Source organism: Myotis brandtii, unplaced genomic scaffold (genome assembly GCF_000412655.1).
Source record: "Myotis brandtii unplaced genomic scaffold, ASM41265v1 scaffold363, whole genome shotgun sequence".
Taxonomy (NCBI): domain Eukaryota; kingdom Metazoa; phylum Chordata; class Mammalia; order Chiroptera; family Vespertilionidae; genus Myotis; species Myotis brandtii.
Genome location: NW_005363938.1, coordinates 5,073,871 through 5,097,473, shown reverse-complemented (window position 1 = coordinate 5,097,473; position 23,603 = coordinate 5,073,871). Strand labels below are relative to the sequence as shown.

At 40.3% G+C, this 23,603-nt stretch overlaps 1 protein-coding gene across 2 annotated transcripts in view; it reads right to left on the bottom strand.

Annotated features, from left to right (window-relative positions):
- The window catches only part of LOC102260719 (S-adenosyl-L-methionine-dependent tRNA 4-demethylwyosine synthase), a 133,425-nt gene that overhangs the window by 50,126 nt on the left and 59,696 nt on the right, over positions 1 to 23,603 (bottom strand). For both annotated transcript variants that reach the window (XM_005872041.2, XM_014544449.1), the window contains exons 10-11: positions 18,696 to 18,814; positions 13,555 to 13,664 (exon numbers count right to left, since the gene is read on the bottom strand). In XM_005872041.2, the coding sequence (XP_005872103.1) occupies positions 13,555 to 13,664; positions 18,696 to 18,814 (229 nt within the window). The remainder of the gene's footprint in view (positions 1 to 13,554; positions 13,665 to 18,695; positions 18,815 to 23,603) is intronic.

Sequence of the window (23,603 nt, the reverse complement as noted above, 5' to 3'; positions counted from 1 at the left end):
AATGAGACAGAACCTAGAGCCCAGAAATATGCCCATATTTATGGGCAACTAATTTTTTATAAAGAAGCCAAAAACATACAATGGAAAAAAGAAAGCCTCTTCAATAAATGGTGGGAAAATTGGAAAGCCACATTCAAAAAAATGAAACTAGACTTCTATTTGACATCATACACAAAAATTAACTCAAAATGGATCAAAGACCTAAAACAATAAAATACATAGAAGAAAATAAAGGTACTAAACTTATGGACCTTGGTCTCAGAGAGGATATAGAAATTTGACACCAAAGGCAGGAAAGTAAAAGTAAAAATAAATAAATGGAACTATATCAAACCTAAAAGCTTCTGCAAAAGAAAGAAACCATCAACAAAACAAAAGAAACCATCAATAAAACAAAAAGGCAACCAACTAAACGGGAGAAAATATTTGCAAATAATACTTCCTATTAGGGGCTAGCTAATATCCAAATTATATAAAGAACTCATACAACTCAACAACAAAAAAACAAACAATCCAATTTTAAAAGTGGGCAGAGGACCTAAAACAGACACTTTTCTCAAATGCCCAACAAATATATGAAAACATGGTCAACTTCACTAGCTATAAAGAAAATGTAAATCAAAACCACAATGAGATATTAACTCACACCTGTTAGAATGGTTGTTATCAATACGACAAGAAATAAGTATTGGAGAGGATGTGGAGAAAAGGAACCCTCATACACTGCTGGTGAGAGTGTAAAATGTTACAGCCACTATAGAAAAGAGTATGAAGGTTCCTCAAAAAATTAAGAATAGATCTAACTACCAATATTACCCAGCAATCTGTTCTTCTGGGTATATAACTGGAAATTTTGAAAACATGTATTCATTCAGATACATGTACCCCTATGTTCATTGCAGTATTATTCATGGTATCTAAGACATGGAAAAATCATAAGTATCCTTTGATGGATGACTGGATAAAGATACATACAATGGAATATGACTCAGCTTTAAGAAAGGATGAAATGCTGACATTTGGGACAATGTGGGTAGATCTTGACAGTTATCATGCTAAGGGAAATAAGTCAGATGAAAAAGGGCAAGAACCATATGATTTCGCTCATATGTAGGGTATAAAACAGAAAGCAACAGAAGAACAAACAAATTCACTGACACAGACAACAATATGGTGGTGACCAGAAGGGAAGTGGAGTGGTGGGAGACTGAAGAAGGTAACGGGGGTCAAACATGGTGATGGAAGGAGACCAGATGTTGGGTGGTGAGCACACAATAGCATATACAGATGATGCATTATAGAATTGTACACTTGGAACTTATATAATGTTACTAACCACTATCACCCTAATAATTTTAAAAGAACCAATTGATGAAATATTCACATTAAGTGGATTAAACAAAAACATAGATAATTTCATTTTTAAAATACCTTGTGGGCAAACTTTTTAAAGTAATAATTCTGTGATTTAATAATTTCCCCTTTTCTTTTTACTGAAAAGGTTTTATCACGCACAGTGTGAGGGGAGGCTAATTTTTTCAAAAGTAAGCCTTGAGAACAAAGCCTTGGTTCTCTCATTCAAAAAGCACAATTCTATTCTGTGCTAAATGCCAGAGGCTATTACAGTGTTCCTCTCAAAAACAAGGTCCTTGGGGACTCAACTGCATGCCTTCCTTCACTGTCCTCAAAGAAATGTGTCAGAAAAGACGACATCCTCTAAATTTCTAATGGAAAGAAGTCCTGGAGCAGGAAGACAGTCCAGGGAACAGCACACATTACATTTCATTAGGAATCTATTCTCCACTGTCTGTCTCTGTCTTTCTGTGTCTTTCTCTAGCACAATCTGTTCTCTTGCTTCCCTATACCATATCCCTTTCACAACTAAACTCTGCTTTGTTATTCTGACTTACTTTTGCTGTTTTTTCTGAAGTATGTTTTCTGACCTTTCTCTTATCCTGAACAGCCACTTGATCCTGGACAATCACTAGTCATCAGATCAACTATGAAGCATACCTCATTCTCATTTCACTGAAAAACTCCAGAGTAGTAACTTCAGATTCCAGACATTTCATTCTAATGTTATAGCAATAAGCTGCATAACACAGAAATAAACATGATAGCCGAAACCGGTTTGGCTCAGTGGATAGAGCGTCGGCCTGCGGACTGAAAGGTCCCAGGTTCGATTCCGGTCAAGGGCATGTACCTGGGTTGCGGGCACATCCCCGGTGGGAGATGTGCAGGAGGCGGCTGATCGATGTTTCTAACTCTCTATCTCTCTCCCTTCCTCTCTGTAAAAAATCAATAAAATATATTTTTTAAAAAAAAGAAATAAACATGATATACTGTTAAGCATAGAGTATGTCTATTCCTTATTTGGGGGGGCAGTTAATAATAAATCTTTATTCTGAATACTTTCTTATATCTTTTTTATTGAGTTATCATTGACATATATGTATATTCCTTTTTTTATTTTTTTATATTTTATTGATTTTTTACAGAGAGGAAGGGAGAGAGATAGAGAGTTAGAAACATCGATGAGAGAGAAACATCGATCAGCTGCCTCCTGCACACCCCCTACTGGGGATGTACCCGCAACCAAGGTACATGCCCTTGACCAGAATCGAACCTGGGACCCTTTAGTCCTCAGGCCAACGCTCTATCCCCGGAGCCAAACTGGTCAGGGCTATCCTATTTTTAAAGATTGGACCAATTTAAAATAAAATATTCCCTACTTTCTTTTAATAACAATACAGTTCCTGACCAAAGATCTTCCTAAGAAACCCTCCTGGCTGAACGTCATATACTATAATATATGTTTGCCATAGCAACTGCCACTGTGAGGTGTTCCATAAATAAGCTTCAGAAAACAATTAGCAGGTAGTGTTCTCTTCCCCACCTCCACATTTCTTTTGGATGTGTACTTCAGCATACCTCCTTTGTGAAAACTTTTGGGGATCTTTTATTTTTTGCCTTACTTCACTTCTAGCTTAAACTATAGATAAAAACATCTAGCAACAAATGATGTCTTTTCATCTTTCACCTTCAGCACTGAGGCCATTCTAATAAGGGTTCATTCATGCAGTCTGTTGAACTGATGGGAAACTGAGCTAAAGAAACCCAGCCCCAGTCCTTGACGGTTTGGCTCAGTAGATAAGAGTGTTGGCCTTCGGACCAAAGGGGCCCGGGTTCAATTCCAGTCAAGGGCATGTACCTCAGTTGCAGGCTCCTCCCTCCTGCAGGAGGTAACCAATCAATGTGTTTCCCTCACATCAATGTTTCTCTCTGTCTTTCCCTTTCTCTTCCACTCTCCCTAAAAATCGATGGAAAAAAATCATCTGGTGAGAATTAATTTTTTTTAAAAAAGAAAGAAACCCAGCCCCATTCTCTAATATTTGGCGGTGAGGGTGGGATGGGGCAGGCAGCATTATAAAAAGATGCTGAGTTGCACTAAAATCTGACCCATTTGTAATCAATATAAAGTTAATTTTGCATGTGTATAAAGGGAAAGCTAATAAAGGTTATGAAGAGAAAGATGGTTTAATGATCCCATGAAATAACTGAGAAGACTGATTGCCCTCGAAAATGAGAACAGAAGCACAAAAGGAAGCATTTAAAACATCAAAATATCTTCAAAGGCCGTTCAAGGCTGGCCACTCAGCTAAAGCTGGAAACTCAGAGGCAACAATACCCACAACAAGAATCATCCTACACAAAAATAAAATCAAAAAATGACTGGACCAGATCCAGGGAAGAGAGCGGGCGTTCATCCTGGGGGTGGGAAAGCACCATATAAAACAAAGGACTCCAAGCCAGAGTAGGGGAAAATGTTAATGAGTTAAGAGTGGACTTCTAAAGAGAGACTAAAGTGAAGAAAACCCAAAATATAACAAACTAAGAAGGAAATTGCTTCAAACCTTTGAGAATTACCTGTAATTTCCAATTTATAGAAATCCTGTTCTAAGCTTTTCTGTTTCAACATGAAATTCATTATTAAAATAAAGATTAAGTTAATTGTTCAAATCCCCAAATATCAAATTAATTTGTTATATACCTGAACTACAGTACTAATAAATCTATTTCAATATCACCTAATCAAATTCAAATATCTTTTCTTTTTTAAAAAAAAATATATTTTATTGATTTTTTACAGAGAGGAAGGAAGAGGGATAGAGTTAGAAACATCAATCAGCTGCCTCTTGCACACCCCCTACTGGGGATGTGCCCGCAACCAAGGTACATGCCCTTGACCGGAATCGAACCTGGGACCCTTCAGTCCGCAGGCCGACGACGCTCTATCCACTGAGCCAAACCGGTTAGGGCTCAAATATCTTTTCTATAGGAAAATGTATCCCAAGTTTCAACCAAGGAAACCAGAAACACTTTTCCTTTTTTTGTTGTTTTTTGTTTGTTTAGCTTTTTAAGTCACAAGGGGACACTGGGTATAGTATTGGGGCTCTAATTAGGAAACTCTAATATGGGTGTGGAAGAAGACAAAGGGGACCTAGTTTCCTGCAGGGTATCTGTAAGTGAGTAACTCTGTGTCACATGTGTCACTTCTCCAGGCCAATCTCTATTGAGTTCAGATTTGGAGAAGACAGAAAACAGACTCTCCACCAGGAGCTGAAATGAGATCAGGACTTACATTTCTGCATCTTTAGAGTTGAAAAGTAGGATGCATGTCAGAGCTACACCCAAAGGGATACTGGGTTCAGAAGAGGTAGAGTGACTTGCATTAGCCTCATCATCCTCAGTCTGAGGCTGAATATCCACAAATGAGGGTGACCTGTTTATTTATACCCTGTCTCCTAGGTATGAAAGATAGAACACAGAGATTTCACTGACTGAAGGAGGAATTGAAGTTCATAAATAAGAAAATTTCAGACTATAACCATTGATAAAGACTGAATGAAGTTATAAAATTTCCCCCTTAGGCATTCTAACTGCTATTCAGGATTCATTTGTCCACAGACATACTCTCTATTCTTTCTCTCGATAATCCAACAATCCTATATCTGTCATTCCCCTATAAGACCATATTTTTTAAGAGAGGAGAGAGAGAGAGAGAGAGAAACACTGATCGGTGCCTCCAGTATGTGCCCCGACCAGGGATCGAACCCACAACCTGGGTATGTCCCCTGACAGGGAATCAAACCCACAACCTTTTGGAGTATAGGACGATGCTCCAGCCAACTGAGCCAACCAGCCAGGGCAAGACAATGTATTTTTGAAAACTCTCATTTCTTATGCCATGTGAACTTGAAGACAAACCATTTGAAGTGCCTACTGATTAACGTAAGCACAAGGTTACTTCGAACCCACAACCTGGGTATGTCCCCTGACAGGGAATCAAACCCACAACCTTTTGGAGTATAGGACGATGCTCCAGCCAACTGAGCCAACCAGCCAGGGCAAGACAATGTATTTTTGAAAACTCTCATTTCTTATGCCATGTGAACTTGAAGACAAACCATTTGAAGTGCCTACTGATTAACGTAAGCACAAGGTGCCTACTGATTAACGTAAGCACAATGAGATATACCTTTCTGCATAGGACAAGGCTTGCTAACGAGTTAGTCGGACAACAGTGAACTGAAGGTCATCACCACCAATTCACTGTCAAAGGAGACCCCAAGTTGGAGTGGGGTGAGGGGGAAGATTTTATTCAATGAAAACAGCTCAATTGTGAAGCAACTCTGTTGTGAGACAGCTCAGGCATGAAACAGCAGTTTGAAGTGGCTCTGCTTTACACCACCAGCTCCAGTGTTACAGCTTTGGCTGGTGAAATAGTCTTCGATGGTAACAAAGTATGCTCTGTTGAGGTAGAGGTGAAGCTGGCTTATATAGAGAAGACTGCCACACCCTGGTCCCTGATTGGACCATTTCTATGCAAGTAACTCTAAATCCACAGTTTGACTGATCCAAACAGCATTTTCTTGATTGGTTGGAATGGAGCCACTCTGATTGGTTGGTAAAGATGGAAATGAAGATTTAGTTGCAAAGCCCCAATTGGTTAGGGCAGGTCTTCAGCTCATTGGTTAAGCCAAGGAGCTTATTTAAAAGGTCCAGGAACATGGTGCAGGAGGCAGGCAGCTCAGTGTAGCTTTTTCCATAAGTGCAGAGAGCATAAGAAGCCTCTGTTTAGCAATGACTATACTAGTAGTCTTTGTTTATAAATTTGAGACAAATTAAACATCAGGAGTCCTTTTTAACAGGCACATTCATTCTCAGGGTCAACATAAGAAAGAGCATGTGCACACTGAGCTCACCTAACACATGTTATAATGTGAATAAATCTGCCTCATGAATTATTCATTACTTATTTCCATTTAAAGTGCATTTGCAAAAGTGTTCCGGTCAGAAGAATTACTATCAAAACTTAGATTGTCATTCCATGTCAAGGACACCTCAGAATGGAAAAATGAATGTCTATTCCTCGGGGCTGCTTCCTCCCCACACAAACTGCCTGGGACACAATTCATTTAGGAAGATTCTCGGATGTCCAGAAAACATACATCCTCAGTCAGCACCCCATTGTTTAAGGGTTCAATTAGCTCTTTAAGTGTCACCACAAAAGGCCCTGGCCCTGAGCGGTTCTGCCTAAGACGGCCTATAGTGTGTGGGTTCCTAACTTCATGCAGGAAAGACTTTGCAATAAGAGTCCAGGTGATTTTGAGAGTATGTTTATTAAAGCTGGAGACAGGGAACACAGCAAGGACTTAGGATAGAACAAGCGACAAATGACAGCCTAGATGGGGCTGCTTTGGCTCCCTAGAAATGTTATAGGAAAGAAGTGAGCCAAGACGGGGCTGCAGTCAGCTGAGAAGTAATAGTCACAGTGATAGGAGTGAGCCAAGGCTGGGCTGACGTAAACTCACTGAGAAGTCAGAGAAAAGAGGGCCTTGGACACAGGTTTGGGTGAATGTCTGGGTCAAGCTGATGCTGCCTGCTGCTCCCCTGGGTTGCAAGTCTAGTGGGGACCCTTAGAGTTTAGGTGAAAGTTCATACTTGAGAAAGAAATGGCAGGGGCCAGGCTAATGTGTGGCTCAGTGGATTGAGTGTCATCCCATGTACCAAGAGGTCACTGGTTCAATTCCTGACCAGGGCACATGCCCAGGTTGTGGGCTTGATCCCCAGTAGGGGGAGTGCAGGAGGCAGCCAATCAATGTTTCTCTCTTTCCCCCTCTGCCTTCCTCTCTATCAATAAAAACAGAAGTAGGCAAATTGGCTGGACCATGGTACCCAGATATTTGGTTAAACTTTATTCTGTGAAGGTGACTTGGATGAGATTAACATTTAAGTCAGTGAGCTCTGAGTAAAGCAGAGGCCCTTCACAATGCGGATGAATTTCATCCAATCTGTTGAAAACCTTGACAGAACAAAGGCTGACCTCCCTTAAGCAAGAAGGAATACTGCCAACAGACAGCCTATAGACTCAAACTGCAACTCTTCCCAAGTCCCCAGCCTGCTAGTATATACCATTCACATTCCCCCCCACCCGCCTTGGACAATCACGTGAGCAAATTCCTTAAATCAATCTCCCTATCAATCTCTATCTACACACACACCCACCAACACAAGATTCTGTTGACTCTGTTTCTCTGGAGAATTCTGACAATACATTATAAAAGGAAAACACAACTTTGCCTTAAAATTTATTTAAAAGCATACAGTTTATTTGAAGATCAACAATCAATACTATTAACTAAGTCAACAATAGTCTAAGAAAAGCTATTCAAATTCCAGATATGGAGACTTACTAGCTCTTGACCAGTTTCATTTAACTTACCAAAAGACTGATAAAAGACACTGCTTTATCCAAATAAGAGAAAGTAAATTTGTTTTAAAAAAAAGTGGATGAGATTAAAAGTCAAGATAAAATATTAAAATATTTATTGGCATCTTTGCAGATGTACAAAATTACATCATATAGACACACACAAGTGTATACAGATAAACTTTCCCCAGAAAATTCATATTTATTGTAGAACTAGAGGCCCGGTGCACAAAAATTTGTGCACTCAGGGGGGAGTCCCTCAGCCCGGCCTGTGCCCTCTCGCAGTCTGGGACACCTCGGGGGATGTCCACCTGCTGGCTTAGGCCCACTCCCCGGGGGATCAGGCCTAAGCTGGCAGTCAGACATCCCTCTGGCAGCCCGGCAGCCCTCGGGAGATGTCCACTTGCCAGCGGGGAGCAGGCCTAAGCTGCAGTAGGACATCCTTAGAGCTGCTGAGGAGGCAGGAGAGGCTCCTGCCCCCACTGCTGTGCTGGCAGCCATCAGCCTGGCTTGTGACTGAGCAAAGCTCCCCCTGTGGTAGCGCACTGACCACCAGGGGGCAGCTCCTGCATTGAGCGTCTGCCCCCTGGTGGTCAGTGTGTGTCATAGTGACCAGTCATTCCCAGTCATTCTGCTGTTAGGGTCAATTTGCATATTACCCTTTTATTATATAGGATAGAGGCCTGGTGCATGGGTGGGGGCCGGCTGGTTTGCCCTGAAGGGTGTCCCGGATCAGGGTGGGGGTCCCACTGGGGTGCCTGGCCAGCCTGGGTGAGGGGATGATGGCTGTTTGCAGGCTGGACAAGCCTCCCAGTGGGGACCCTCACCCCATGGGGGTGTGATCAGCCTGGGTGAGGGGCTGAGGGCCGTTTTCAGGCTGGCCACACCCCCCAGCGACCCAAGCTCCCAGCCTCTCCTTTTTTTCTTTTATTCAGCGCCTCCTTGAGCGGAGGCCAGGGCGGGCTGGAAGCAGGTATCTGGGATTTATTTTCTTCTATAATTGAAACTTTGTAGCCTTGAGCAGAGCCGAGGGCCGGCCAGGGCAGGCGGGAAGCTTGGCTTCCTCCATCGCTGGGGGCAACCCAAGCCTCCCACTCGCTCCAGCTCCATGGCCGCCGCCATCTTAGTTGGGTTAATTTGCATACTCACTTATGATTGGCTGGTGGGCGTGGCTTGTGGGTGTAGCAGAGTGGCGGAGGGATGGTTAATTTGCATGTTTCTCTTTTATTAGTGTAGATTGTATACCTGAAACTATATAATTTTATTAACCAATGTCACCCCAATAAATTCAATTTTTAAAATAATTTAATTTTAGCCTGGCCAATGTGGCTCAGTGGTTGAGTGTTGACCTAGGAACCAAGAGGTCACTGGTTTGAATCCCAGTCAGGGCTCATACCCAGTAGGGGCCGTACAGGATGTTTCTCTCTCTCATCGATGTTTCTATCTCTCTATCCCTCTCCCTTCCTCTCTCTCTAAAAATCAATAAAGGGAAAAATTAAAAATAAGTTAATTTTTAAAAAAGAATAAAGGTATAATTATTGACTATACATTACTATTGGTCTTGAATCATTATTTGCATTACTTCCCTCAATTTCTCATAAGAAATAAGGACAATGATAAGAAGTACTATCCCATATAATAAAAGGCTAATATGCAAATCGACTGAATGGCGGAAAGACTGGTCGCTATGATGCGCACTGACCACGAGGGGGGGCAGACGCTCAACGCAGGAGCTGCCACCTGGTGGTCAGTGTGCTCCCACAGAAACTGGGCTCATGGCTGGCGAGCACAGCTGTGGTGGTGAGGGCATCTCCCGTCTCCGCGGCAGCACTAAGGATGTCCAACTGACAGGTTAGGCCCCTCAGTCGGACATCCCCCAAGGGCTCCCAGACTGCAAGAGGGTGCAGGCCAGGCTGAGGGGACCCCTCCCCAGTGCACGAATTTCGTGCACTGGGTCTCTAGTCCTATATAATAAAAGACTAATATGCAAATTGACCAAACGACAGAACAACCGGTCGCTATGACGCACAATGACCACGAGGGGGCAGACGTTCAACCCAGGAGCTGCCCCCTGGTGGTCAGTGCGCTCCCACAAGGGGAGCGCCGCTCAGCCAAAAGCTGGGCTCACAGCTGGTGAGTGCAGTGGCAGTGGCAGGAGTCTTTCCCGCCTCCGCAGCAGCACTAAGAACCCCTCAGGGGATGTCCAACTGCTGGCTTAGGCCCGCTCCCTGGGAGTACCTGACTGCAAGTACCGGACTGCGAGAGGGCACAGGCTGGGCTGAGGGATCTACCCCTCCCCCAGTGCACAAATGTCATGCACCGGGCCTCTAGTCCTATATAATTCTATATAATAAAGAGCTAATATGCTAACTAGACCGAATAGCAGAATGACCATCTGGACATCCTTCCGGATGACCGTCCAGACAACCATCAGGATGAAGCTGGAGCTGCAAGGGCCAGCCGGGGCTGTGAGGGGCTGTGAGGGCTGACCAGGGCTGCAAGAGCCAAGCCCCTTGCATGAATTTCATGCATCGGGCCTCTAGTAAAAGAATAATATGCAAATCAACCGAACGGTGGAACGACCAGTCGCTATGACACACACTGACCACCAGGGGGCAGACGCTTAATGCAGGAGCTGCCCCTTGGTGGACAGTGTGCTCCCACAGGGGTAGCGCCACTCAGCCAGAAGCCAGGCTCACGGCTGGTGAGCGCAGTGGCAGTGGTGGGAGCCTCTCCTGCCTCCGCGGCAGCGCTAAGATTATCCGAATGCCAGCTTAGGCCTGCTCCCCACGGGCAGTGGACCTAAGCCGTCAGTCAGACATCCCCCAAGGGCTCCCAGACTGTGAGAGGGCGCAGGCTGGGCTGAGGGACCGCCCCCTCCTCAGTGCACGAATGCCATGCACCGGGCCTCTAGTCCCCTATAATATCCCTTAAAATAAAAATAATTACATCAGGTTCTTGGATAACATAGTTTCATTCAATGTCCTTTTGTTATAACATTGATGAGAGAAAAAAACTTGATCCCCAGCTGGGGCTACTGTCATGTGGAGTTTACACATGCAGCCCATGTCAGTATGAATTTACTCTGGGTACTCCGATTTCCTCCCATGTTCCAAAGATGTACATGGTAGGCGAATTGGCATGTCTACATTGTCCCAGTCTGAGTCAGTGTGGGTGTGTGTGAGTGTGTGACAAGATAGTAAGAAGCTAGAAAAATTCCTGGGCAAGTGGAATAGAGAAACTAAAACAAGAAAATTAAAAAAGGACACACAGTTTAGGCACCTTGCAGCCAGCTTGTGAATCACAAGACCTTATTTTCCCCAACCAAAGACACCTGAGAGCAAATGGTCAATAGCTCTCCCTCTCCTCCCTAACCAGAGAATATATAACTTAAATCACCCTGGGGGGAAAGGAAAAGGAAAAAGGGGGAATTTTATCTCACCCATTGAACAAGAAGTTAGCCTATCTTAGGACATGCCAAACAAGATGACCAGGTGTATGTACAAACATCCCAAGAAAAGCCACAACAAAGTAAAAGGGACTTTGAAACCTAACCTGCTACCCAAGATATCTAGCAGAGGAACCTTGAAACCTATGAGAAGAAGGATATAAAACTCCATGAACCCCCACTGGGTGCATGCTCAGATTAGCTGAGTGGGCCCCTTGTGCTACATGGCAAGTATATTTTTAATAAATTTGCTTGCCTTGCTTCATTAATAAATTTGCTTGCTTTGCTACAATGCTATTATCTGCTACTCGTCTGAAGTCTTTCTTACCAGACTGACAAGAATTGAGGAGAGGACAGCCCTCTCCCTCTGGCTCAGGGGGCTGTCCAATAACATCTTTTCTAGGTCCAATAACAAGTGGCCCTGTGATCAAAGGGCATCCTGTCCACGATGGATTCCCACCATGTGCCCTGAATTGCTGGGAGAGGCTCCAGCCACTCATGACCTTGAACGGGAATAAGCAGGTTGGAAAATAATTATCTTACTTGTTTTTACTAATCTTTTCTAAATGTATGTATAATTCACATTTATTTCAATGTTTAATAATCGTAATGTTTTGATTTTATTTAGAATTTTGGTTCCCAGTCAGTGAGGCTCAGTGGTTGACAGTCGACCTATGAACCATGAAGTCACAATTCAATTCCTGTTCAGGGCACATGCCCTGATTGCAGGCTCAATCCCCAGTGGGGGGCATGCAGGAGACAGCCAATCAATGATTCTGATCATTATTGTTTCTATCTTTCTCTCCCTCTCCCTTCCTCTCTGAAATCAATAAAAATATTTATTTTTTTTAAAAGAAGTTTGGCGATATTTTTGTGACCAGAAATATGCTATAGGAACTTAACTCTTGCATTCTCAGTTGGTTTATGGTAAAACTGGTTTCATCATACACTGTTTCACATAAAGGCACCGTTTCTAAGAACTTATCGACAACTTACTGTAATGAGGACTTACTGTAAATGTTATGCTGAGTTCTTATGTGAGCCTCTCTAACAAACTAACCAAATCTGAGGTGGAGGTTTTGGAAACCTCCCACTTACAGCCAGTCGGTCGGAAGCACAGGTAATAAACTGGACTTGCAACTGGCATCTGAAGTGGGGGCAGTTTTGTCGGACTGAACCCTTAACCTGTGGGGTACAATGCTATCTCCAGATAGTGTCAGAATTGAATTAAATTGCAGCACAGCTAGTAAGTGTCTACTGAGAACAGGAGAAGTGCTTGGTGGTATTGGGAAAAACACACTTCAGAAGCACTATAATCTCAAGAAGCAGTGACCTGACAGAACATATTTCTTCGCATAAAAGAATCCCTTTATCTTAAAAACACTAATTACTGGGGTTTACAAATATGATGTTAGCACCACAAGAGTTCCCACATCAAAATACCCTTGGTTGAAATTCATTTTTTATTGTTGCATATGAAAGGAAAAGAGAATATAAGAGATAAGGACTTACGAGTTGTAGGTGGAGACAGAAGCACAGAGATTTACAAGAGAGTCTAACAAATTTTAGTTCATCATATAAAGCCATCACTTTATAAATCCACCGTATCTACATACAGTAGTGGGTCTCAAAGTGTGGTCCCCAGTTCAACCACAACATCACCTGTCAGAAATGTGCATTCCTGGTCCCCACCTCAGACTTACTGAATCATTCTCTGGGGAAGGAGACCAGGAATCTGTTTTAATAAGCACCCCAGATGATTCTGATGCACACTAAAGCTGAGAACCAGTAACCTCCAGTAAAGTCAAATACCTTTAAGATAAGGCACAACTAAATGAGGAAATTCTAGAAACTGAGTAGCAGAATTTTACTATATAACTATGGGTCCTGTGGAGGAAACGTTTATATCTCCTTTTTTATAAGACATTTAATAAAAAATGCTTTTCCAATATCATCTAAATGACATTACTTAAGAATATTTTCGTGATCTAAAATTTTCAGTTCATTCATAGGTTGCTTTGTGCTCAACAAAACAAAACAAAGCAAAAGTTTTGAGAAAGGACGATGATACATTCCCAGGCAAAACATACAGGCTGAGGCACCATATTATAAATTGCTAAGCTTAAAATTAAGTTTTTTAGTTCTTCCATCACATGGGACATAAAACTCATCAGTAAAAACTAAAAAGGGCCAATGCATATAATGTTTCTACAAAATCTGCACTTATCATATGAAAATTTGCCAAAGGGGACAAAATCCTGCCAAAGAGGCAATTCCTCTGCCAATTTAATTCAGGCTATTAGCATTTCTTCCTATAGGAAAAAATAAATACCTTTAAACTGCTTGATCATGTTCTGATGGTTTTCAATGGCTTCCTTTAAGATCACTTCAGGCTGGTCCATCTTCCACCGCCATTCAGTGCCCACTGGATTGGTGTGGTGCCTAGGAAAAAGAGGCAAAAGTTCTAAAGTACTCTCTGTAATAAGATCTCAGCTACTCATCTACTATGATGAAGTAGTTAATAAAATCATAAAATCTGGGTTGATTTCCCCCTAAATACTTGGCTGTTTATAGCTGTATTTTCTTATTTAAGTAGAAATGAGTTTAAGTCATGACACCTAGCAGAGAGCGGTAGCTAGAGAAGTGCCTGGCTGAGACTGAGGTTTAATCATAACAATATCAAATGTGCACCCCTGTCTCCAAGCCACCCACTACCAGGCTAACAAGCATTTAATAACAGTAGAATATTGCTAGAATAATTGTAAGATCATAGTGATAGACCCTTCCTGAGAGGCAGCACAATGGGAAGACCTAAAGCTTAGGAAGGATCAGATATTGAGAAAAAAACCTCTGGCAGACAGACCAACCTCCATGCTATACACAAGGTAATCCTAAAGGAATTTTAAGGCAGTGATACACTGATGGTATTCACAAAAACATCAAACCTTAATTCATGCCCAAATCTTGACTAAATTAACTCAAACTCCAACAAGAAAGGCGTAGCAGAAAGAAAATGCGTGCTGACTTTAAACTACAGAAAACATTTACCTCAGTCTCTAATGCACTAAACAAAATGTCCCACTTGAAACAAAAACTTATAAGGTATACAAAAAAGCAAGAAAAACAATACACTTCCAATAGAGAAAGCATCAACAAAAACCAAACACACTCTCTCGCTCTCTCTTTCTCTCTCTCTCTCTCTCTCTCTCTCTCTATATATATTTCAGAGAGGAAGGGAGAGGGGGAAAGAGATAGAAACAGCAATGAGAGAGAATCATTGATCAGCTGCCTCCTGCACACCCCACACTAAGGATTGAGCCTGCAATCCAGGCATGTGCCCTGACCGGGAATCAAACTGTGACCTCCTCGTTCATAGGTCAACGCTCAACCACTGAGCCATGCCAGTTAAGCAAAACCAAACTCCTTTGATATAAGTGTTGGCACTATCTGACAAGAAATTTTTTTAAACTATGATTAATATGTTAAAAACTCTAACAAAAGAGGTGAGCAACATGCAGGATCAAATGGGTAAATTCAGCAGAGATGGAATTTATAACACACAATCAAACAGATCTGCTAACTATGAAAAAATAGGTCTTCAACAGTTTCAACAGATTAGAACCAGCTGAGGAAAGAGTAAAAGAACTTGAAGAGAGCAATACAAATAAGCCAACTAAAACACAAAGACTAAAAAATAAAAAGTTTAAGTGAAATAAAGAACACAGTATCCAAGAGTATTGGGAAAATATCAAAGATCCAAAATACACATAATTGGAATCCCAGGAGAAAAACAAAGGGTACAAAACAGGAAGAAATAGTAGAAAAATTATAGCCAACTATTTCCCAGAGGTAATGAGAAACAACCACACATCCAAGTTCACAGAACAACCAACAAGATATTTTTCTAAAGCCTAAAAATATCATATCCAAACTGATGAAATAAAAAGAGAAAATCTTTAAGTTAGAGAAAAAAGGCACATTATATTACAACAAAGATAAAAATTACACCTGACATCTCATCAGAAAATAAGCCAGCCCAGAAGCACTAACAGCCCAACAGAAATGAGCACATGAAACATCCAAATTTTGGATTCTAACTACCATTCTTCAGTAAAAGAAACTATGGTTCCTTAGAAAAACAGTTGATTCCAGGGCTGGGCAGAGAAAACACAAGATGAACCTAGACTCTTCTGGAGTCAGAAAATACAGAAATATTTTTAAAAGAAAGAAAGAAAAAATACAGGAGACAATCCAAAAGAGCTCCCAATTGCCAAAGCTGGAAAAATATGAACAATAAAATGAATAACAATACTATTGGATTAAAACCAAGGGAATTAGTATCCTTGAGTCCAAACCTTGGTTATTTAAGGTCTTAACATTACAGAAAGCTGGGTAAAGAAAACATAGGAACACTACTATTTCTGTAACTCTTCTGTAAATCTAAAATTATTTCAAAACAAAATGTGCCTATAAGACTAAATTATAGAACAAGAATCTTATACTTTAAAAACATATAGGTAGAAAAAAAGAACAAAAAAACAAATATATATGTGTGTATGTGTATATATATGTGTATATATACATGTACATACAATATATATGTGTGTATGTGTATATATATGTGTATATATGTGTATATATACATGTACATACATGTACACACATACATACATACATACATACTAGAGGCCCGGTGCACGAAATTCATGCACTGGGGGGGGGGGTGTCCCTCAGCCTGGCCTGTGCCCTCTCACAGTCTGGGAGCCCTCAGGGTGGGGAGGGGGGTGTCCAACTGACTAAGCCATCAGTCGGACATCCTTAGCGCTGCTGCAGAGGCAGGAGAGGCTCCCACCACCACCACTGTGCTTGCCAGCCGTGAGGCCGGCTCAGGACTTCTGGCTGAGCAGCGCTTCCCCTGTGGGAACACAATGATCACCAGGGGGCAGCTCCTGCATTGAGCACCTGCCCCCTGGTGGTCAGTGTGCGTCATAGCGACCAGTCGTTCTACCATTCGGTCAATTTGCATATTAGCCTTTTATTATATAGGATAATTATTTCAACCATGCTAAAGAAAAATGAAAGGAAACACTCAAAAATTTCAGAAAGCAAATACTTCAAAGCACTAAAAATTATTTGTCTGGAAGCTAGAATTATAGATAGTTGTCAGTGAAGGAAAAAAACTGGATTAGCAGAAAACACACACAAAAAGGATTTGCATAATTTAGGAATTTTTCTTTCACTTAAGTATTCCCAACTTACTTATAAAATTCAATTCTACATATCATGGTCTATAGCCAGTTTAAGGATAACACTCAGGGCTTATATTTCCAACAAGATAACTAGAAAAGCCTCCCACAAGAAACACATAAACTGATACCTTAGCATAACAGTAGTCTTAGATAGAAAAAAGATGAAGACAAAAATGTAGAAAAGCAAATAAACAGAAGGCACAAATCAGAGATTAAGAATAAATGTTTATCAATAATTTATCAATATTTATCAATATCAACAATCACTATAAAGCAATTGAGTGGGTTTAGAAACTTGGTACATCTACACAATGGAATACTATGCTGCAGTAAAAAAGGAATTCTTACCATTTGCAACAGCATGGTTGGAACTGGAGAGCATTATGCTAAGCAAAATAAGCCAGTCAGAGAAAGATAAATATCACATGATCTCACTCATTTGTGGAATATAATGAACAACATAAACTGATAAACAAAACAGATCCAGAGACAGAGAAGCATCGATCAGACTGTCAAACCTCAGAGGGAAGGTAGGGGAGGATGGGGGTAAGGGGGAGAGATCAACCAAAGGACTTATATGCATGCATATAGCCTAACAAATGGACACAGATACCAGGGGGGTGAGGGCATGAGTGGGGGGGTTTTGGAGGGAATGGGGGGATAAGGACACATATGTAATACCTTAATCAATAAAGAAAAAAAAACAATCACTATAAGATCAACTAAACACCACCAGTTAAAAAACAGATTGTCCAAATTGACTTTAGAAAATCCAGCAATTCTATGCACAGGTGTTTAACCAAGAGAAATGAAAATATTTGTCTACAAAAAACTAATGTCCACAGAAGCTTTATTCATAATTTAGTCAAAACCTTGAAACAACTCAAATAGTACTCAACTAGAGGTGCAAGGATAAACAAATGGTGGTAAAACCATACAACAGAAAGAAACAAACTATTGATAAGCCTAAAAACATGGATGAATCTCAAAAATATTTTAGTGAAGAAAAATAACAGACATATAAATGCATACTGGGTGATTCATTTTTATATAGTCTATAGAAAAAGCACAGTAATATATATCGTCAAAAAGCAAATCAGAAAATGACTAGAAGTGGGGCACAAGGGAACTCCAGGATAATGAAAATGTTCTATGTCTTGATTGTAGTCACAGTCACACAGTTATACACATATACCAACATTCATTGAGATGTATATTTTAAATAGGGGTATTTGGTTGTATGTAAATAAAACTTCAAAAAGTTGATTTTTTAAAACTGATCCAGCCAAACACTTGTTTATCAGAAACACGACTAAAATATAAAGACACATAAAGGATGACGTTGCATAAAGGAAGGAAAAAGATCTGGCAATTGTTAGTAACAAAAAAGAAATAGAGTTATATTACAATCAGAAAACACACATTTTAAGGCAACAAACATTACTATGGGTAAAGAGGACTACTAAATAAGGACTACAAAATAATGATAAAACGAACAGTAACAAAGAATAGATTTTATGGCTGTTTTAATATCTGACCATTAAAAATATACTCTTTTCAGGACATATAATAGATTTTTAAAACCTGACTATATACTAAGCAGACAGCACTCCTCAATAAATTTTAAATAATTTGTATTAGAAATCATGTATAAACCATGTAACAATAATACCATTTGGTTGAAAGTTAATAACAAAAAATATAACCCCAAAATCTAACTTATGTGCAATTTTTAAAATAAATATTTCTTTGATCCATGAGTTAGAAAGAAGTCATAATGTAAATCAAAAAATATTCATAATTTAATAATTAACTAATCAAAATCCATGGAATGTAGCTAAAGAATACTTAGAGGAAAATTTACAATTAAAGACTTACAGAGGATTGAATATTAATGAGTTAATGGTCCAATTTAAGTTAGAAAAAGAACAGAGAAACAAAAACAATAGTTAGTAGATTACTGAACAAAAAAATAAAAGTATAATGAAGAGAATATACAAAGCTAAAATCAAGTTATTCAAAAAAACTAAAAAACTTGACAAGCCCCTGATAAAATTGGTCAAGAAAAACAAACATATGCACTAATATATAATATTAGGAATGGAAAAGGGATTGATTACAGGAACATCAAAGCTTTAGGTACATTTGAGTGTCGTGTTGGGCAGAAATTAATTATTACAGATCATTACATATTTGGCCACCATGGCCATTAATTTTAACTTACCGCCAACAGAAGACACATTTATTTGCACATGCTAAGCTCGGGGTGGTTTCCATGCAACGATGGCTTTCAATACCATAGAATGTATGTTTATAGCAACCTCCTCTCCCTCGGAGCATTGACTGTGAATAAAAAACAAATGATAATTTAAATAAAATCCTCAAAGCACAGAAACACCAAGACATCATTTTAAAGAAACCATGTGTTTTATAACCATAAATAGCCCTAATAGCATCTGCACGATGCAGAAAATTAACACTATAGCATTATAGTGTTCTGATAATGATTTGCATTTTCTAAAACCCAATGAAATAAACCTAAGATTCATTAACTCTGAAAGCTCTACAGGAAGGGTCATTTATGCTTTTATTTTTCAAATCCGTCCAACTGTCTCAAATAATATCAGTTCAGAAATACTTAATGCAAAGGGATAGATAACACAGTCCCCAGAAAATGCAGAAGCCGGTCATATGAAAGAGTATCTCTGCTTTGAATAAAGGAGGGTGGGTAAGGGAATCCATCCTGGGGCATATTCCATGTCAACTGAATAGTAGAATTTGAACATATTGGGGCAGTTGAGGAGACAAGCCACATGTATAATAAGTAGGTTATTTTAAAAAACAACACTGTTTAATACGTGAGAGGTAAAACCACAACAGTAAGAAAGGGTAATTTGAAGAAATACTGCAGATTAATTAGGGTTGGAGTCACATGATATCAAGCTTTAAAAGGTATCATAAGAAAGATTTGTCCAAAAGCTCTGAGTAACATTGGCATGATTTCAGTAAAAGGGAAACTTGTGAGGAGTTTACGCAAGAGAAGTCATAATGACAGCCCATAATATCAATGGAAGAGAGGAATAGGGTACTAAAGAGGTACAACCACTGGCATTCCCGATCAGAGGGGCAAAACAGAGAAAGTCATCTAAGATAAATGAGAGTTTAAGCCTAAGTAAATGAAGTATGATGGTATTAACAACAGCAACAACAAACAAGGAGACACAGTTAGGTAGTCTTTATACATATGTATGTGTATACACGTTACACATCACACGTCAGTGTACTAATATTATAATGCTGTCCACAATGAAGAAAATTATACATAAAATCTACCAGCCTGATTACTACTAGTATGTCAGTTGATTAGAAAGGACTGATAAAAGGACTTCCCCCTCCATCGCAGTACAGTTGACCCTTGAACAAAATAGGTTTGAAATGTGCAGGTTCACTTAGATGAGAAATTTTTTTTCAATAAATATTGCATAGGTGCTTTCTCTTCCTTATAATTTTATTAATAACTTTTGATTTTCTCTAGCTTATTTTATGGTGAGGATACAGTACATAATACATATAACATACAATATATGTGTTAGTCGACTATTTGTGTTATTGGTAAGGCTTCCAGTAAACAACAGGCTAATAGTAGTTTAAGTTTTGAGGGAGTCAAAAGTTACACGCAGGTTTTTGACTGTCAGGGTCAGGGAACAACCTCCGTGTTATTCAAGGGTCAAATGTACTTGCATTAAGAGCAAAAAAAGGAGTGAAGGAAGAAAAATATTGTTCAGGATAATGGTGTTTACAAACTCTTCAAAATTTCCAATAAAATATTCAAGAAGGCAAAGAAAACATTCAAATCTTGTAAATAGCATTGAAAACTAAAAGTCCACCAAATGCCAAACACAGAGTAATTTCCACTATCATGCCAATGGAGAAACAGTTGAAGACGTGCATATTTTCATTATTTACTGAGTAGTTAATATACCCAAGCATGCTGTGCACATGATGAATAAGACAAAGCCTCCAGTCGCCATGGTATCCCTCAGTGAAGGAAGGAAGCCTCAGGCCCAGGAAAGCAGAGCATTTCTCTGGCCAGATCACTTGTTACAGGGATAGGGTGGTGGGGAGGGATCTCTATCATTTCATTTTCACTTGGCTACCCTGATATCTTTTGGCAGGAGAGGGAGACTGCATGTCTAGCAGGAAAGGAGAGTACTTGTCCAACTGCTTGTTAACAGGGTTCCCAATCGAACCCCTTTCCCAGTGGTACTGGTCTTCCCTGATCTTGTAACAGAGATTCCCATTCTATACTGGGGAAGAATGAGCCTCCCTGGTGGCCAACTGTTGCAAGATCGAGGATCAGGAAACTTGGGGTCAGAGTTGCCTTCTTCTTTAGGTAGGAGATATAAGACATCCTGCTGCTCTGTTGTCCCTCGGTCCTGGGTCCCAAACCAGCCAGGCTTCCTCTTACCGCCTTTCAGAGTTCTTGTTTGCTTCCCTTTTGTGTTTTCCATAGTTTAGAATTGTGCGTTTTTAGGAAGGCGCAGGGAGAAAAGAGCTTATGCCATCTTGTCCAAACCTGAAGTCCTCAGACATTACATTTTCAAAGGAAGTACTCCCACATCTGAAAATTAATGGAGGATCAAGGTGGAAAAGAGAAGACTGGAGAGCAGCACATGCTTAGAATTCATGTTAAGAATCGAGAAGGGAAAATATAGCCTCAGATTCGATAACCCATGAATTCTTATCCTCGAGGTAAATAAGAGCCTGAGAAAATACAACTGCAGCCCAGCAGAGCCACAATGAATGAAGGCAAGACACCACCAGGCAGGCTCTGTGCACGTCAATTGGAAACAGAGGTACAGGGAGAAGAAGGGAGGCATACAATGCTCGATGGGTCTCTCTGAATGTCTTGAGAGAAGAGGCACTGACTGTCTTTATTTTAGATTCTCTCTTCAAAAGGGTTTGTATAGTGAATAGCCTTGGAAGATAGCATCTCCTTCTAGAGCAAAATGATAGCTATGCTTACTGTCCAATATAATAAAGACGTGTCTCTCAAAGGGAAAGGCCTAGCCGAATTATTCCCAATTATAAAAGATTCATAATCCCTAAGTGTGGGGGTCCACTCCTATAACGTATGTACAGATGTTATCTGGTCCCCACAGTGCTGCTTTATTAGAACTAGGGCTCGAACCAGAGAAAATGATGATATTCTGGCTACTGCTATTATTATGAGTAACAAACTGTCCTTATCCTCTGCCACTATCCATGAAACTGTGGCAGGCTAACTCGTTAGCTTTCAAGTATAGTAAAATTTCAGACTCTTCAATTTTTGACAGGGATGAAGAGCTCAGTGCAGAGGTCAATAAACTCCATACAGCCTATGCATCAAATCCAGTCCACTGTTTGTTACTGTAAATAAAGCTTCTTGAGATAGTGTCACTGCATTTATTTATTTATTTATTGTCTATGGCTGCTTTTGTGCTACAATGGCAGAGCTGAGAAACTGCAACTCAGTACAGAAACATATGACCCACAGGTCATATGACCCACAAACTTAAAAGAGTCACCATCTGGCCCTTTAGGAAAAAGTTTGCTCACCCTTGACTTAGCTACTTTTTTCATACTGTAGTGCAAAATAAATTCCAAACTGTGTAAACACACACACACACACACACACACACACACACACACACACGATTTGGGGAAGATGGAGGAGCAAGAAGCACCAGGAATCTGTTCTCCACCTAGGCAACTACACTGTTGGAAACTCTGGGGTCTGTTGAAGGCTTGCAACTTTCAGGGAAGGGCCTAGATGGTTAATATCTGTCAAGGATAGCTCTTAGCACAGTAGGAGCTACCCATACACCACCACCAGACACAAGGCAGGCAGCTGTGCACTTCTTCCTGGAACAGCTTGCACACAGCTTGTGGGAGCTAAGGTAAGTAAAAATGACCCTGACCTCCAATATTGGGGATCTGCACTCTGATTTCTGATTGCTGCTTCTAATCACAGAGGTGCAGACAAAGAAGTGGGCAGATGTTGTTGCACCTCCTCCCATTTTTGCAAGCCCTCCCTCTCCATCTGCCGTGACTTCCAGGAGATTTAAAGGGACACTCCCTCTTCTTAATTGCCCTTCATTTGTTGTTTTCTCCTTTCAGGAGCTTCACATTAAAGACTGGAACATTCTGCCCTAGCCAGTTTGGCTCAGTGAATGGAGCGTTGGCCTGCAGAATGAAGGGTCCCGGGTTCGATTCCGGTCAAGGGCACATGCCTAGGTTGCAGGCTTGATCCTCAGTAGGGGGCATGCAGGAGGCAACCAATCGATGGTTCTCTCTCATCATTGATGCTTCTGTCCCTCTCCCTTCCTCTCTGAGCTTGATAAAAATATTTTTTTAAAAAAAGACTAGAACATTCAAAAACAACTGCATATTTGGGGAAAAATTAAAAGTGACTGTACATGCCTAAGGAAAGGCTCAGAATAAAACATAAGATGACATTAGGTTTACAACTCAGCCTGATCCTCAGTACAGAAACAGCCTACAGAAATAAACAAAAAAAAATAACAAAAAACAAAAACTCTGGGAAAGAGTTACCACATTACTAGATTCGACTGTCCAGTGTTCAAAAACACAAAATCCCAAGACATACAAACCACAGAAAAGCATGGCCCATCAAAGGAAAATAAAAATTCAACAGAATTTGTCCCTAAAAAATACTTTATGGCAGATATATTAGACAGACTTAAAAAAAAAAAAACTGTCCTCAAGTTGCTCAAAGAATTAAAAGAAGATGTGGAGAAAGTCAAGAAAATGATGTGTGAACAAAATGGAAATATCAATAAAGAGATGAAAAAGCCTTAAGAAAAAAACAAAGAAATTCTGGAGTAGAAAAATATAATAACTGAAATTAAAAATTCACTAGAGGGATTGAAAGGCATATTTGAGTTTGCACAAGAATCCATAACATGAAGATAAGACCATGGAAATTATCAAGGCTGAAGAGCAGAAATAAAAAAGAATGAAGAAAAGCAGAGAGCACCTCTAACCTGAGGGATATCAAGTGGAACAACATGTGCATCATGAGTGTCCTGGAAGGAGAAGGGAGAAAGGGGCAGAGAGAATATATAAAGAA